The 16,426-nt window shown below is 48.2% G+C and overlaps 2 protein-coding genes across 2 annotated transcripts; one reads left to right on the forward strand and one right to left on the reverse strand.

The window, feature by feature from the left end:
* Window positions 1-200: 200 nt before the first annotated feature.
* map1sa (microtubule-associated protein 1Sa) lies at window positions 201-10,478 on the reverse strand. The gene is made up of 7 exons (XM_005732402.1): window positions 10,259-10,478; window positions 9,103-9,204; window positions 6,640-6,722; window positions 6,320-6,460; window positions 3,066-6,231; window positions 2,647-2,870; window positions 201-2,570 (listed from the first exon to the last, which is right to left on the reverse strand). The coding sequence occupies exons 1-7, from the start codon at window positions 10,410-10,412 to the stop codon at window positions 2,415-2,417; spliced, it is 4,026 nt and encodes a 1,341-aa protein (XP_005732459.1). The 5' UTR covers window positions 10,413-10,478; the 3' UTR covers window positions 201-2,414.
* A 299-nt stretch (window positions 10,479-10,777) lies between these two features.
* Window positions 10,778-16,392, forward strand: trmt13 (tRNA methyltransferase 13 homolog). The gene is made up of 12 exons (XM_005732401.2): window positions 10,778-10,822; window positions 10,901-11,094; window positions 12,711-12,763; window positions 12,866-12,932; window positions 13,019-13,078; window positions 13,474-13,543; window positions 13,953-14,059; window positions 14,169-14,354; window positions 14,634-14,706; window positions 14,775-14,849; window positions 15,147-15,507; window positions 16,194-16,392. The coding sequence occupies exons 2-12, from the start codon at window positions 10,984-10,986 to the stop codon at window positions 16,375-16,377; spliced, it is 1,347 nt and encodes a 448-aa protein (XP_005732458.1). The 5' UTR covers window positions 10,778-10,822; window positions 10,901-10,983; the 3' UTR covers window positions 16,378-16,392.
* The last annotated feature ends 34 nt before the right edge of the window (window positions 16,393-16,426 follow it).

Consider the following 16,426-nt stretch of genomic DNA (forward strand, 5'->3'; position numbering starts at 1 on the left):
AGACAATCATTGCAGTTAGTGTTTCAATGCACAAATGATTTGTGTGTGTGTGTGTGTGTGTGTGTGTGTCTGAGATTATCAGTACATTTTTTTCAGCTCTCATGATTTCCAGCTCATTGATTGGTTGGATATTAAAAAATTGTCTGCAGGCACAAAGAAGAAAATCTGAAGAAAACAAACAAACTAAAGCTGAAAATCATTTCCTGGGTAAAAAAAAAGATAAATTTAAAGCTTTGCGAATAAAAGTTAAAAGCTAAATGTTCACTGTAAAGATAAAATATCAGAAGGATTTGATTTTAACTTCATCTGTTTGTTCTTCAGTCGCTCCTCTGGGTGGGACGAACACAGCGGACTGTTCCTTTAACGGTTGATCAGCTCCATGCTGATTGGGTAGAGACGGGCGGCAAGCAGCTCGTACCAAACGTCACGTTTGAAGATTTATTTGTAAAAATGTTAAATTAAATAAATAAATTACCGATGAAATGTTTTGACTTTCAAAAATCAGTCAGAGAGAAAATCCATTGGTTCTCGAAGGACTACACTTCCCAGAGTGCACTGCAGCAGGCCAGCCAATCAGCTGGTAGCAGTCTGACCCACAATTCTCTGCACGGTGTGAGAAACACCCGAGGGAGGGGGTCAAAGGTCAAACTGATCACAGACTGTATTGAGACATGGCTTCTGAGGCTAGTGGGTAGTGTAGTACTTGAAGCACACCAAGGAAGAACGGGGGAAGATCTGTGCTGAGGTCAAAGCAGGAAATGCAACTGGACCAGAACCTTCAGGACAGGAAGTTGAACGACCGTCGTCAGGGAAACCAGAGACACTACATCTCCGGTTTCCCTGACAATCTTCTGAAGATTATCGGGAACGAAACACCACTACTTAATCAAACGCTTACAGTCCTGTGACCTCTGTGTGCTTTACTGTAACTGAGGGACAGGAACATTCCCACTGAGATAATCAGGTAATCATCACAAGGTCTGTCTTAAATCACCGCTGAGGTTAAAGGTCAGACGAGTCACGGAGTGAAGCACATCCACAAGCTAACCAACTCTCATCCTAACATCAGACAGACCCAATCAGAGATGTGAACAGCTGGTTTTACAACTACAATAAAAAAAAAAAGGCTGTTTGTTTACTTCAGTGTCCGTGACCTGAGTTTGATTACTGTTCGTTACCCTGATGATGCCGATGGTAAACAGGAGGTGGAGCTTAAGTTAATACATTTTCATTTATATAGCACCAAATCACACCAGTCGCCCTTAGGCGCTTTAATGACACCAGCCTTACTGATGTCACCTGAACGTTGAAGTTATGTCGGATATCTGTCACAGCCTCACACTCTTTGTCGCCGACAGAATCAACCTTTGGATCTCGTGCTTGAATCTTCAAATGTTCTCTGACTGACCCGCGTCCACCATCACACCGGACTGCTCAACGAGCACACCTCAGAGACACAGTGAAGTCACCCTGATGGCGATGATAACGATGGCGTTAGTAATCACAAACTTGTTGTCGTTCTGAGAGGCTCATGGTCTCATTTACTTGCACAGCCCAGGATCAGATGATGGAGACATGACCAGGTGTTTATACGACCTGCATTGAAATGCAATAAAACTGCCTCCACTGAGGGGACGTCGGTTCATTTTCCCCGCAGTGTATAAGCTTCTGATCCAGTTTACCTGCCCCTATATGCCACGCCCCCTAAATCGCCTAGTTTTCAGTGTGTTCACGTAGCTCTTATATTTACAAGGTTTCACTGCTTTACCTGGAGCAAGTGCAAGACTCCATTTGCAAAAACAGGAAGATTACCTCGCAGAAAAGGACAGCAGATTGTCTGATTGACTCGTTAGTCCTTTGGTCTTATAATGTCTTCGTTTGTAAGCTCACGAGTTTAGAGATAAACCCCACCTAGCGTGTTTCCTGTGAGGTAAAAATCTAATTGGCGGCTCTGACAACAGCGAGTCATTGTCGGGTCGGTCTCCTCCACCCTGCAGGAGAACCTCGAGATAAGCTTAAAACGAAGAGGCAAGTGGGGGGAGGGGCTAAACAGAGAATAGTAAATCATAAGACACTGACACAACCTAACTGAACAGACACATCATGCCAGCGTCACGCTTCTTTGATAAAAATCTTTCTTGTCGTTCGCTTCTTTATAAAACACTGATTCATTTTAACCTCCGTGCCTCGCCCAAGCCATTGTGTTTACTTGTCACACGGTTTTTCAACTTTCTGTCATGCTACGTGTTAATGTTTGCTCTTAGGTGAGATGAAGGTGCTGATCCAGCAGGTGAGAAAATGTCGTCACACAGGTGAGAGAAAGTGTTTCTAACTGAGCATGCTCACAGCCAGCCTCCTCATCACGCTGGTCTGGGTGCAACCGTGGCAAAGGGGAAGGGGGTGGGGCTTCGACCTCAGAACTCGACCTTGCAGGCAGGGAAGGTTTCCTCCTGCATGGCGACGGTGCTGTTGCTGCCCAGCACGGTGACTGACAGCTCCCGCTGCCTATCGTGGGTCTCCTGGTACCACTCGTGCATCGCCAGCGAATCAAACGTTGGGATCAGCGTCACCTGAGAAAAGCCCGGAGAAACACCAATCACAGAGCAGCTCGTGAGCAGATGGGAAGGTGAAGAAAGTGTCACAAACCTGGATGTCCGGCCAGCTGCTCTTCCCCTCCAGCAGTGCATCCAGGATGCTCCTCATCGCCGCCTCCTTCACCGGGTCGTCTCCACTCACAATGTAATATGAGGAGCGGAGGCGCCTGAAGAAGTCCAAGTCCACAGTGGTGGAGGCAGTCCCGGACGGCAGGTAGGCCAGATCCACATAGACCGCAGAACCCTCAGACCCGGAGGAACCCGAAGCTCTGGAACCTGGATCCAAAAGAAGAAACAAAAAGAACCATGATCATAAACCAGGGTTTTATGATCTGCTATCTTTATTTAACTCTGAGTGAGGCAGTTTGTGACAAGCACAATAAATCAGTGGCCATGCTTTTTGATTTCCTGATTAAGCCTCAGTGACTTCATGCAGCAGGTCACTGCGTGGGTTATAATCTGAAGGTATACCTGAGGATTGAGGTTTTGCAGCTCCGATTCTAGATCCACCCAGTGAACTCCGGGATGAGGGCTTGGCATCGAGGCTGGACGCCATCTTTAAGGACCCTGTGGAGCTGCCGACCTTCGACCTTCCATTCTGGGCCACTGTGCTCCCTGACGACATTCTCTGCAGCGGTTTCTTTGTCTTTCCGGCTGAGCTCTTCTTGTCAGGCTCTGAGTCAGCCATACAGGCTCCAGGCTGCGGCGGTAGAGGAGGGAGGTCCTTGACCGGCGCTGGCGGTGGGTCGTGCTGCCCTGCCCTGTGGGTAAAGTGTGATGTAGGATGTTCCTGTGGTTGGGTGGGTGGAAAGAACCCGCTGGAATCATCTTCAGAATCAATGTCGGCTGTGATGGAAGGACAGTCCTCTGTGCTGGGGGGGATATCAGAATCAGTGGTGGTGGGCAGGGTGCCGCTTACTGATGTGGGCGGAGTCTCCTGACTGTAGGCTGAGGTGTGGTCGCTGCTGCTCGCATCCTGAGAGTGGTTGTTGTTATCAGAGACGTCTGGAGACGTTCCCGTGGCGAGGCTGGGGCTCACGTGCTGCTGATGGTTCTCCGAGGTTCTGGGATGCTGGAACTCACATGGGGAAACCAAGCAGAGGTCGACGTCGTGAAGAACATCTGAGATGACCTCTGACATCCCATGGATGTGGTCCTCTGATCTGTTTCCACAGCACCCGTTATGGGCAGACCTCAAGGCTATCCCAGCACTGGAGTCCAAGTCAATAACGTGGCCGTTGGCGCAGACTTTGGGGGAGGCAGCAGGGGGGGGCAGAACCTGCTCTAAAGACACTGAAAGTGATTCATCAACCTCTGTAGAGTGAGGTGAGCCAACCTCAGCCGGCATGGAGGTCATGGTTGGGGAGGAGTCCGGCATGATGTCCTTAAAAGGACTGAGGGTCAGAAGGCTGGACGGTTTATCTTGAGAGGATGTGGAGTTTTCCAGACCTTCAGGCAGGGAGCTGAGGTCAGAGGTCCTACATGAACTTCCCTGATTGTAGTCCTCAAAGCCTAGACTAGACCCTCTTGCCTCGAGGCCACTGTCCTCGCCCAAGCCACGAATGTCCTCTTCGAGGGACTGGTAGAAAGGGGTATGTCCAGCACTGTTTGGGGCAGAATCTGCAGGAGAGACCAGCTCCAGGGTCTTTTCCTCCATGCAGACATCGGGTCCATTTTTCAAGGATCTGTCCACTGGCTCATATGTGGTCTGGGTGAGGTCAAAGTTCACACTAAGATCACCTTTTGGAGTTTTAGCGACCAGTGAGGAGGCAGTGACCATATCATGATCAGTCTCTGAGCAGCGAAACTTCTCTGGACTCTCTACTGCGGAAGTCGGGTTCCCGTTGGACTTTACTTCGTCAGGATTCAACCCCCTGGACTTTGCACTTTTACCACTATTCCCATTCTCATCTTCCAATCGAAGTCTTTCAAATTCAGCCGTCATGTCCTCGGGTGTGGACACCTTAGAGCGAGCCACCTCCTTCTGGGTCTCCTGCTCCTTTGACACCGGTTTGCCTTTCGTCCCTTTGTTCAAAGTATCTTTCTTGGGAAGAGTCCCATCCTTCTTCAGAGTGCTGGTCTTCCCAGAAGGTTTTCTTATTTCTGCACTTGCTGTTGAAGCTGCACTTGTGGCTTTCTTCACTTCTTTAATGGCTGGCTTTGCTGCCTTCTTCTCATCGCTCTTCACGTCCCTCTTCACGTCTTTTTTTGGTTCAGATTTGAAGTCTTTCCTTGGCTTCATACTTGGGATTTCTTTCTTTGTTGCTTCTTTCTTTTTCTCTCCACTCTCTTCCTTCTTGTCTTTCTTCTTCACTTCCTTCTTCTCTTCTTTTAAAACCTCTTTCTTTGGAATGAGCTTTTCAGCAGATTTCGCTGGCTTCGATTTAGCCTCTGGTTCCTTTGTTTTGGGCTTTTCTTCAGCATCCTTTCTGTCTTTAGGTACAGAGTCAGCTGCTACCCTAGGCTTGGTTTTCATCTCTTGTTTTTTGGCATCCACTCGTCCAAGTTTGTCTTTCTGTAAGGCACTACTGGGTCTGAAGTCCTTAGACTGGGACTTAAGGCTTTCTCGACTGTCTGCTCGTTTTGGTTGCTTTTCGATTTTGGATGTTTCCAGGTCCTTCAAACACACTGCTGGTAGTTTCAGGAAATCCAGATGTTTGAGTTTCTCAAGTCCATCCAGAATTTTGGTCTGAGGCGTGCACCCTGGGAAGAGCACACGGATGATTTTCTCCTGAGGGCTGGATGGGTGCCAGACCAACAAAGCACAAATGGAAACAAGGCACGGCAGTGGAAGATCTGAGCCCTTCACATTCGATCCATTGTTTGGCCAAGTCTGCATCAAAGCTTCGAGCTCTTTGCTACCGCTGACCGGATTCAGAGTGTAAAGCTCCAGACGACCAACTCCCATCTTTTGGAACAAGATCACGGGTTCTATGCTAGGTCCGTTAGGCCGGTTCAGGGGTTCTGGTCTGATCGCCAGTCTCTGCAGGTGCTGCAGAGCAACTGCTGCCTGATCGCAGCTCCGCAGCTCGCTTGGATCTTCCTGGATGAACTTCAGCCTGTCGGGAACATTGAGAAAGACCACCCCGATCTCAGGGGAGATGAGGTTTTTCATCCAGTCCTCTTCGGGATGGGATCCGGCAGCCTCGTCGTCCTGCTCGGAAACTTTCCTCAGCAGCAGACTGTTCACGCCCGGCAGATTGTCCACTCCGATGTGTGTCAACAGTACAGCGTCAATCCTGTCCAAGTGTCGAACCAGTTTCCAAAAGCTGGAGCGTGAGTCAGAGCCGCCGTTCACCAAGACATTAAAACCATTAACAGCGAAGAAGGCAGAGTCACCCCTCCCGCCAGGGAAGATGTAGCAGCAAGGTCGAGACAGCTTCAGGAAGCCCACGGTGCTTGGGGGCTCCAGTAGGTCGAAGGGAGACTCGGGCTCCAGAGACTCCAAAAGGTACTCTATGAACTCTTGCAAACCCTCCATCTCGGGCAGGACTGGGGGAGGGTTGATCCGAATGTTTATGAAGTCTTGCAGATTGTGTTTCTCCAGTGCCGGCTCCTTCCAAAGGCCAGAGTCTGGACAGCTGAGGGTGAGGCTAGGCTTCACCGCTGGGCCTGCCGAGCTCAGCAGTTCACCGACCTGTCGACACAGAGTCAAGCAACTTGAACATCAGCAAGCACTTAAACGTGCTGTGTAAACAAAACCAACAAAGACACAGTTTGCTTACCTCCTCGTCAGAAAAAATCTGGATGAGGTTGCTGAGGGAGAAGCAGCCTTTCTGCAGTACAATGTCGCCGCTGCCCTCAACACACTGACCGGCGAGAATCAGCAGTTTGCGGCGCGATGGATTGCAGACAAGCCGCCGCACCTGAAACAGGAAATGCATCATCGGTGCAGCTCAGAGGAAATAAAAACATACTCAGACACACACCTAGCAAACTGAGCCAGGAAGTATTCTCAGATATACAGGAGATCAGCTGATCTCCGTGTACGCGAGAGCCTGCCAACAGCTGAGAAAACATCTGTAAAGGTTGACGTCTGACTCACCTCTGAGGAAACAAACTCTGAGCCTGGATTCACCACGACTTGCGTGTCCAGGACGTCCCCGCTGTGCTGGAGAGTCCGCTGACCTGAAAAACACAAACAGGACAAACGAGTGTCAGGGGGAGATCTTCCCTCAGGTTTGCCCTAATTCCTGCTCACTCTCCTGTTCTCTCCATGAGTGCTGCAGCTGCTCATTCATTGGTGGGACATCGCTCAAGACCACATCCACCCACCACACTCCCTGCCAGGTTCCACTGAAAATACATCCATTGAAACTAAAGCTCATCATCTGTGTGCATGCGTGTCTGTCTGTCTGGGTGCGTGTGTGTGCGCACGTATAATAATAATAATACTAATAATAATAATAATAATAATAATGGATTGCATTTATATAGCATTTTTCGGGGCCCTCAAAGCGCTGTACAATTCCACTATTCATTCACTCTCACATTCATACACTGGTGGAGGCAAGCTACAGTTGTAGCCACAGCTGCCCTGGGGCAGACTGACAGAAGCGAGGCTGCCCCTCTGGCCATCACCAGTAGGCGGTAGGTGAAGTGTCTTGCCCAAGGACACAACGAGGGACTCGAACCGGCAACCTTTCGGTTACAAGACGAACTGCCAACTCTTTGAGCCACAATCGTCTGTATGTCTTTGGGCGGCTCAGCAGAGTCTCAGCTGACTGTGTTTGTGTTTGGATGGAACAACCAATTATCTGTCTCTGTTTAAAGCCCCTCAGACTGATGACTTCACTCCGTCCTGTTGGATCAACTGTGCCACAGTCTGATTTACCCTCTGTCCGTGTCGTCGCCTTTAAGTCGCTGACCTGTCCCAGGTCAACTTTCCTCTTAGGTGAGGCAGAGGGTAAACACCTGGGCCATCAGCTGTTAGTCTTTCAGATGCACTGAAAGGCCTCAGAGGAGCTGAGCAGAATTTGAGGAGCCTTCAACTCCTCAGTTTAGACCAAGTGTTAAGATTGGGAGGGTCAAATTAAAGGAAAACACAGCAAAGTTATAAAATGTCAACTTTAAACCCTCAAAACTGATGATGATGATGTTCATCTTCTTCATCATTATTATGACCACCAAATTTTGACGACACTCAACCTCCCCATCACCGCTTTGCTCTGGACTCCCCGTCAGAGAGCTGCCCCTTGCCTTCATATTCATCATCTCTGTGTCACGGTGAGTGTCAGGAAGCTCGGCATCACGCATCACAGTGGACGGCAAGCTCAGTTTGGATACCCCATCAGTAAGGTCACAAGAAGTACCGTCTATCTGTGGTTATCTCAAACAGATTCTGAGGTCCACGTATCTGTGTCTATGTGTTAGCCCTGTGACAGACTGGCCACCTGTTCAGGGTGTGCCCTGCCTCTTGCCCTAAGACATCTGGGATAGGCTCCAGCCCCCGCAACCCAAAAAAAAAAGAATAGGAGGAAGAGAATGGATGGATGGATCTTTGTTTATCCATGTTAGCAGGACCTGTCAGTGACAAGGATATCTCCCAGTCACAGGTGATATGTGACTGGTTCTCGATCGTTTCAGAACAAAACACGTGGAACATTCTGTAACCAGCATCCACAGAAACCTGTTCATTCTGAAGAAAACTCCACTCGGATCCTTCAGTGAATGAAGCTGGAAGAACGTCTGCAGAGGAAATTGGCAACTGCTGCACGTGAAACTGCATCGCTCAGACTGAGACGGTCAGGTGTTTTTAAACTGTTATGACCTGAGATGGACCCACATCCCACCCCGAACATTAATAATTTAAACTCAGCAACTAATGTCTGATCACTGTCCCGTTACAGAGCTTCCTGTGAGCTGACGGTGAGGTTTTCCCGCTTTAACGTTTCAGCTAAAAGGGAACGAAAACATGAAGTACGGTTTCTTTCAGAGGTTCAGGGAACACACACACAGTCTGACACTTGTGCGAACCTTCATCCGTTTGGTCACCCTCACAATCCTGCACACATCTAAAAGTCCTTGTGATTTTCTTTCAGACTCCAGGTCATGTGACACAAGCGGCCGTGTTTGAGGACTCGCGGTTCTTCACGCCTCCTGCAGAGTCCTGAGCTGCTGACAGTTTCTGTAAAGCTGTCCTTGCCGCCTCAGTCTGAGGTCCTGTTTACAAAAAAACAGAAGCGCTGCCTCACGCCATCAGCTTGTGGCCATGAGCACAAGTCACAGGACAAAACTGCTTTTCATTTGATCTAAAACACCCCAGTGTGCCATCATCCTGCTGAACAGAAATTAATGATGCTATTGATAAAGGCATCAGCGGGACTTTCCTCTGCTGATCGAAAGCATTTCATGCATTTTAAAATCCTCCGAGGCCGCCAGGGTCAGCATCAGAGAACACATCAAACATGGAGGTCCACAGGGTACTGGCTTAAGAGGCCCGGGTACAAATCCACCCCGAGTGTCTGACCACTCCTCTTTCCTCCAATCAATCCCAATACAGGCTTACCTCGCACTTCTTCTGACAGGAAGGCTGAATGTCTCGACACAAAGAGCTTCAGCTGTTGATCCAGAACGGAGACGTCCAGATCTACCGCCCAGCAGCGCACACCTGGACATTAATAAGAAACAAAAAAGGGCTGAACATTTTCATTTTAATGACATTATCTTACATGGCTGCTGTGAGGTTACTGTACTAACAGGCCATCCAGGAAATCTGAGCTCCAGTTAATAAGGGCTATTAAAGGATTTTGATTGGCTGTCACTAATTAGCAGGTAACTAAGTCTGTACAGAGTCCACGAAGCAGTGGGTGAAATCACCGAGGTTACATCTTTCATATACAGCTTGTTGTTGGCGTGCTATGGCTGTGAAACCTCAGATATCAGCCGCACATCACTGTCAGATAGACCATTTCTACTGCAAACAGGAAGTCAGTGATATTTAGTAACACAACTTCCTCTTTTTGTGCGAGTGGACAGAGAGTGAGTTTGTACACGCACACTCATCATAAAACAGCTGTAATAAACAGGCTGAGAGACAAGTGTGTGTGTGGACTGTGATCAGTCTAAAGGTTAGACAGTGAATCAGCTCAGCGTGTTTCAGAACTCAAAACTCTTTCAGATGAATCAGAGATCGCATTAATCATATTGAACAGATATCAAATTGTCCTCCTGATAGTTGCTCTGTTCGTTTTCTGTGAACCTACTTTTACAGAAAGTCCGGAAAATTAAGAAACACAATTGCCCACTTCCGGCGAGACGCATTTTCAAAAAATAAAATAATGACTCAGTAGTATGCATTTTATTTTTTCGGATAAAATCCGGAAATAAAAAGCTTAGACCTCGTCACAGAGCTCAGTGTGAATCAGTCTCAGTTTCTGAGAGTCTCTAAAGTGACCCGAAAAAGAAACCTGCACACTGGACTCGTTAAACAGCTGCACCCGAACCGGAAAAGGTTTCATAAATGTCAAATAAAACGAGGTGCTAGTTACTCTTTACAATTATGTTCAAAGTTTCTCTGCATCAGCTTCAAAGCGATAAAGTCTCTAAAACTTCGGACCGGGCACAGCTCATTCTAACAACAGCAGCCTCCCGGACTTTTATTGTGAAGGGCTGTGGGGACCTCCGGCCCCGCAGCTCTATTCTCCTGAACTTCCAGAACTCACCTGTTTCTATTTGCTGCAGTACCCGCTCCAGCAGCTCCGCGGGTCGCAGCGTTCCCACCACCACTAGGACCGAGTGATCCGCCGCAGTCCGGGAGGCGCCGGCAGGAGAGCCGGGAGGAGTGCCGGGACCGCCGCCCCGCTCCGCCGCCATCATGGCATGGACTGTCCACCGCTAACGTCACAGCATCCTCAGCCACAGCCCCACCCCGCCGCTGCTAGAGGCGGGATAATGATTTAAATGGCACATCAGTCGGCCAAAGAGAATGGACAGCCATGTAGCTGTCCAATCAGAAGTCAGAGCTGTTTTCAGGGGCAGCTCGGGAAAAACGAGTTTTATAGTTTCGTAAACCAAAGAATAAAGATCAAAACGTCGAATAGTCTTCACCAAACTGAAGCCTGCTCAGAAAAGTAAACATCTTAAAGTATAAGGACACGTTTCTGCGGATTAAAATTAACTTTCGACTTTAGTGAAAAAACTTTAAGAGCTGGATCATCAGATTGGTAATTTTAAATTGTTCTTTAAGTTGACGCTGAGAAACCCAAACGGGATCGCGAACCATACAGGTAAAGCTACAGTAAAATCATTTCAGTGATTTATAAAAAAAAAACCATCTATTAGACAGCCGTCATGTTTTTACGCAGTAAACCACGTGGTGTTCCTTCTTCGGTGGTATTTCCCACACTCCATCGGGCACCTGAAGGCAGCTGCTTTCGTGTCCTACAACATGGCGGCCCCGGAGCCCAGCCGCTGCTGTTTCTTCGTGCAGAAGAAGAAGCGTTTCTGTAAGATGGTGGCGGGAAAAGGCAGAAAGTACTGCGGGGAGCACGCGACCATGGTGAGTTCACGGATACAGTCACTTGCTCAGGTGTGATCTGGCTCCAGGTGGACCGGTCAGGAACAAGAAGGGGCCATCCCCAAAGTATGCCCACAAAGTCGCAAAGATGAAAGTGTCCAAAGTGTGTCGGTCTGCTGAAGCATGATGAGTTCCTTTCACTGGAACTAAGGGGTGGAACCCGACTCCTGGAAAACACCCCACACTATAAAACCCCCTCCCCCAAACTTTACGCTTGGTACAGTGAAGTCAGACAAGTACCGTTGTCCTGGCAACCACAAACCTACTCTCATCCATCGGAGACGCGTGATTGGTCACTCCAGAGAACACGTCTCCATGGCTCTAGAGTCCAGTGGCACATGCTTTGCTATTTGTTTGGTGATGTAAGGCTTGGATGCAGCTGGTTGCCATGGAAACCCATTCCACGCATTGTTCTTAAGATAATCTGAAGGCCACGTGAAGTTTGGACGCGTGTAAAGGTTGACTCTGCAGAAAGTCTGTGAACTCTGTGCACCATGATCCTCAGCATCCTCTGAGTCCGGTCTGTGATTTGCATGGCCGACCACTTCATGGCTGAGTTGTTGTCATTCCCAGTCGTTTCCACTTGGTTATAATCCCACTAACAGCTGGCTGTGGATATTGCAAAGACACTTCTAGCGTCCTATCACAGCACGACGCTGGAGCTCACTCAGCTCCCGAGAGCGAGCCATTCTTTGCAAATGTGTATAGAAGCAGTCTCCATGCCCAGATGCTGATTTTATACACCCGTGGACATGGAAGTGATGGAACACCTGAATTCAAGGATTTGAACGGGGGAGTGATTACAATATAGTCTTAATATCTCACTGTCTGGAATGAAGTCGGATATCTTATTACAGATCAAACCACAGATCATGATGAGGTGTGCACTACATTAATGTAATGCATGCACACACAGAATGAAGATCTCTTTATTCAGACTATACTGTACACCTGTATATACGGCACACGTGTGGACATACCATAGGAATCATATAGTTTGCAATGGCATGATGATGATCACAAGGTTATGCCTGAAGAGTCTGCGGTGGCTCAGTGCAGGTGAGCAGTTTGTAGCTGCTAGAGTTGGATCATTTGAAGCTGCATGAAGAAATCTGATGCATTCATTTATTTGCAGGCTCAGTGCTCGTGATTGTGAGGTAATGGGGTTCTGTATGAGGTTTAACAGCACGGGTCAGTCTGCGCTCTGGACTCACTGCTGCAGATGTCTTTGTGGGGATTTGGCACTGGGCTCGCCACCGTACTAGAATACAATGGTCGATACCACGGAGAAGACTTTGATCCTATCCTGCAACAATAGAAGTGATGAAGAAGAAGTCGTAATTTTTTCTTAATTTTTCCAGATGCGAACTTGCCATGGACACACCGGACAACGTCCTGAAAAAAACTCACCGTGGAAAGCTACGAGCGTACATGAAGCGATGACGAATTCGTCCAGATTTCAGAAATCAGTGGGGTGGTCTGAGCTCACATCTGAGCAGGCAGACTGACCCGTGCTGCAGATATCAGCGAGTTTAAGAAGAACAATGATGTCGATCAGCTGTGATGTCATGAGCCTGTGATGTGTTTCCTGTTTCCAGGAGGAGGACGGGGGTGGCAGCAGGAGGATCGTCTGTCCTCTGGACCCCAAACAGTGAGTGACAACACATCAGTCATCAATCAGGTCATTGATCGGCTGACAGGAAGCTGATCACTGGTAGCTATTGATCCTACTCTGCTTTTTTATGTGTTTCAGCACCGTGAGTGAAGACAAACTCCAGAAACACTTGAAGAAATGCAACTCCAGAGAGAAAGCCAAACCGGTGAGACGCTATTGATCCATCAGTTGATCAGCGATTGCGTGTTTATCCAAGTGTTTCCACAGAGATGAACGTTTGATCTCCTGCAGGTTTACTTTGTCCAAAACATCAACGCTGGATCAGCTGATGGAGATGAGACGCTTCGACAGGTAACGACTCACCTGCCCCGTGGCTATTTAACACGGAGTCTCAGCTTACAGAAAGCTGATTCGTGGTTTTACGTTGGTGTTTTGTGGTCGAATGCTGATTCATCAAAGAAGAACTGGTAAAGTAAAACATCTGCAGACGCTTTGATTCACAGTGCCTCATCCAGGCAGACATTCACTGATCTCTAAAGACCAACAGCAGCTCGATTCACACACACACTGTCAGGAAACAGTTTGTTTCACAGCAGAGGAAGCACCGAGAATGGACAGCAGCGTCTACACACACAATCACACACTTCTTCATTACGCACAAACCAGCACAGTAAATACTATAATAACCACTGATGACAGTGATGGTGACATCATGATAGTGACATCATAATGGTGATGTGTTACAGGTGAGTCTGTCTGAGCTCAGCAGGACTGAGTTGGAAACTCTGGTGGATAAACTGAAGACAGCGTTCAAAGGTGAGCTGCTGAGATCCGGTGATCAGTGATGGCTGAAGTACTCACAATCTCACACGACTGCTTCAGTTTGGCTGATGTGACACAAAACATCACAAAACTGACAGTCTTTTCACTGAGTAGGTTAGGATTGGGATTAGATTCAGTTTATATTTAAACTGGGTGTAAATTAAGTTTAGGTCAGGGTTAAGTCAGCTTTAATTTGGGTTCAGATCAGCTTTAGTTTTGATTTATTTGGGGTTAGGTCTCGTTTCGGGTTAAGGTTTAGTTTGAATTTAGGTCAGTTTTAGTTTTGGTTCAGGTCATGTTTAGTTCGGGTTTAATTTGGGTTAGGGTTAAGTGTGACTCATAAAGTTTTTGGACATTTTGTAAATCCGCGGATGTTCTCCTGGTGTCCCTGCTGTTGTTGTAGGACTGCAGTGCGATCTAGAGGACAGCGTCCAGTCTCACCCCGCCCTCCACGACGAGCTCCACAACCCAAAGAATGGAGACTCCGCCCACAAACACCTGAAGCAGCAGGTAGACTAGGTGACAGCACCATTAGTCTGTGTATTCATCTCATTTCCATGCTGAAGAATTAAACTGAGAAGTAAAACTAATCTCCGTCTGACCTGCCGGGTGTGCTCAGTCTTCCATCTTAGGTCACATGGAGGAGCTGGGGCTGCTGGGAAGGGGGCGGTGCTTTGTGGAGTTCGGAGCGGGTCGAGGGAAGCTGTCCCACTGGATCCACGAGGCCCTGAAGACTTGCGAGCATCTGAAGACCTGTGAAGACCTGCAGCTGCTGCTGGTGGAGCGCTGCAGCACCCGGTTCAAGGTACAGCCCTGATTCTGAAATCCACTTCACCCTAAACTCAAACCCAAACCCCCGACAACCCAAGTACCTTCAGAACCCCGCCTGCTCACCTGCTGCTTTCCATATTTTCATTTCTGGCTTTAAAATAAAAGTGGAAGCGTCGCTGTCGCATGTCGGTGTTCCTCCGATTCACACCTCATACACTGATGGTGTGTTCATCTTTTATGTACAGACTGTGATTAAGACTGAAAGCAGCTGATCAGTTTGATTGATAGGTGAAACAGGTGCGTTCTGTTGCAGGTGGACGGGAAACATCAGGATGCTGGAGTTCAGTTTGAGAGGCTGCAGGTGGACATTCAGCATCTGGATCTAAGTAAGACAGGAACATATGGACACTGTGGTGCTCTGACCTCTCCTGACCTGTTTCTCTCATGCTTTCAGGTAAAGTCCCTCTGCTCTGCGAGAAGAAACTGCCTCTGGTCGGAGTTGGTAAACACCTGTGTGGAGCGGCGACAGGTGAGAACAGCCAAAAAAGCCAATCAGCTCTGATTGGTGGTAAGCAACATCTGGCTCATAATTCCACAGTAACTGCTGCTCTACGCTGGTTCCTGCAAGTTCCATCCTGCTCTCTGATGGCAGTACACCTCCACCTGTGCTGAAGCATGATGGGTTTGGTTTTACCTGGCAGGGCAAAACCTGGAGATCAGTTTATGTTTTTCTCAGAACTTCAGCTGAAGTACACCAACATCCACCTGGAAACTAGCATTTCTGTAGTACTTGTCTAGTCTCATCATATGCTGGTTCCGTTCTCAGATCTGGCTCTGCGCTGTTTGCTGGAAACTGCAGGACAGTCGGAGGAAGAAGAACCGCCCCATAAACGCCTCAGACCATCAGAACCATCTGAGCCAAGGTCAGGAGGGGGTCTTGAATCAGCACCAACAGGTTGTGGTCCTGGCCCAGTGCTGGGCCTGACAGTGGCACTGTGCTGCCACCATCGCTGTGATTGGCGTCACTACGTCGGGCAGCAGTTCTTTCTGCAGAGAGGACTCGGGGCGCGGGAGTTCTCTGCTTTCTGTCGGATGTCCAGTTGGGCCACGTGTGGACTCAGACCGACCAATCAGAGAGGAGATGGCGAAGAGCACGAACCAGCAGAAGAGACAGACGCTGTGAATGGGTAAATATTTGACCTCTGCCCCTGAAACCTGTCACCGATGGCTGTATGGACCCAGCCCGAAGTAGAAAGTTTCTGTAGTTTAGAAAAAAAAAATCAGATTTACTCAATGAAGATTTGAAGAAGTCTTCGTTCCTCTGGTTTTATTTTAGAGCAGCTTTCCATGATCCACGGTTAAGAATAATCCCTCTTTACTGATTCACATCAGCACCTTCAAACACCACATCGAGCAGCTTGTGCTGGGCTTTAAGGAGGTTTAACCAACCTATCAGCACAAGTCAGCAGCATGTCAGTGTTTTATGTTCAGAATCAGCTGCAGAGACAAAGTGAAGGACAGGAGAGTGGATTTATTTCAGTTCACACATGTGATCCATAGATTCATGAAGCAGCTGGAAATCCTTTTTCTAAATATTTATTAGCTCTATTCAGTGTAAGGTCTGTGACGAGCTGATGTCAGCGTGTCACACAGGCTAAACACGGAGGACTGACACTGCACATACTCTGATCTCATCAGTGCACAAGTGATGAACATGAAAATCAAGCTTCGGAGCAGGAGGGTCTACTGGAAGAGAAGGAGGGGCTAGAGTTTAATGTTCCTAGCGTATAATAATCAGGACTGTCTGCATGTTTACACTGAACTAACACACTGTGTTTGTGTGTCTATGTGTGTGCACGTCTGTGCGTGACAGGTTTCTGTCGGCTTCTGAACGTGAGCAGCTCGGCCGTCTATGCAAACAGCTGATTGACCACGGCAGGTGTCACTTCCTGCAGATGAAAGGATTCAGCAGCAAACTGACTCGTTACATCAGCAGTGATGTCACGCTGGAGAACGTCCTGCTGACTGCTGTACCCCTCACCCCCCACTCCTCCTGATTGTTTGATTGTAAGCTGCAATTTTGAGTTTTAAGTTACAGGAAGTCAG

Source organism: Pundamilia nyererei, unplaced genomic scaffold (assembly GCF_000239375.1).
Source record: "Pundamilia nyererei isolate P.nyererei 1_Seehausen unplaced genomic scaffold, PunNye1.0 scaffold00046, whole genome shotgun sequence".
Taxonomy (NCBI): domain Eukaryota; kingdom Metazoa; phylum Chordata; class Actinopteri; order Cichliformes; family Cichlidae; genus Pundamilia; species Pundamilia nyererei.

Bases quoted from the DNA above. Each gene is read 5' to 3' on its own strand.
- map1sa (XM_005732402.1), bottom strand. From the start codon at position 10,412: ATGATGGCGGCGGAGCGGGGCGGCGGTCCCGGCACTCCTCCCGGCTCT. The intron at 9,205-10,258 runs GTGAGTTCTGGA...ATTAATGTCCAG, and splicing joins ACTGCAGCAAATAGAAACAG to GTGTGCGCTGCTGGGCGGTA. The intron at 2,871-3,065 runs GTATACCTTCAG...TTTTGGATCCAG, and splicing joins TGCAAAACCTCAATCCTCAG to GTTCCAGAGCTTCGGGTTCC.
- trmt13 (XM_005732401.2), top strand. From the start codon at position 10,984: ATGGCGGCCCCGGAGCCCAGCCGCTGCTGTTTCTTCGTGCAGAAGAAG. The intron at 11,095-12,710 runs GTGAGTTCACGG...TCCTGTTTCCAG, and splicing joins GCGGGGAGCACGCGACCATG to GAGGAGGACGGGGGTGGCAG. The intron at 15,508-16,193 runs GTAAATATTTGA...TGTGCGTGACAG, and splicing joins GAGACAGACGCTGTGAATGG to GTTTCTGTCGGCTTCTGAAC.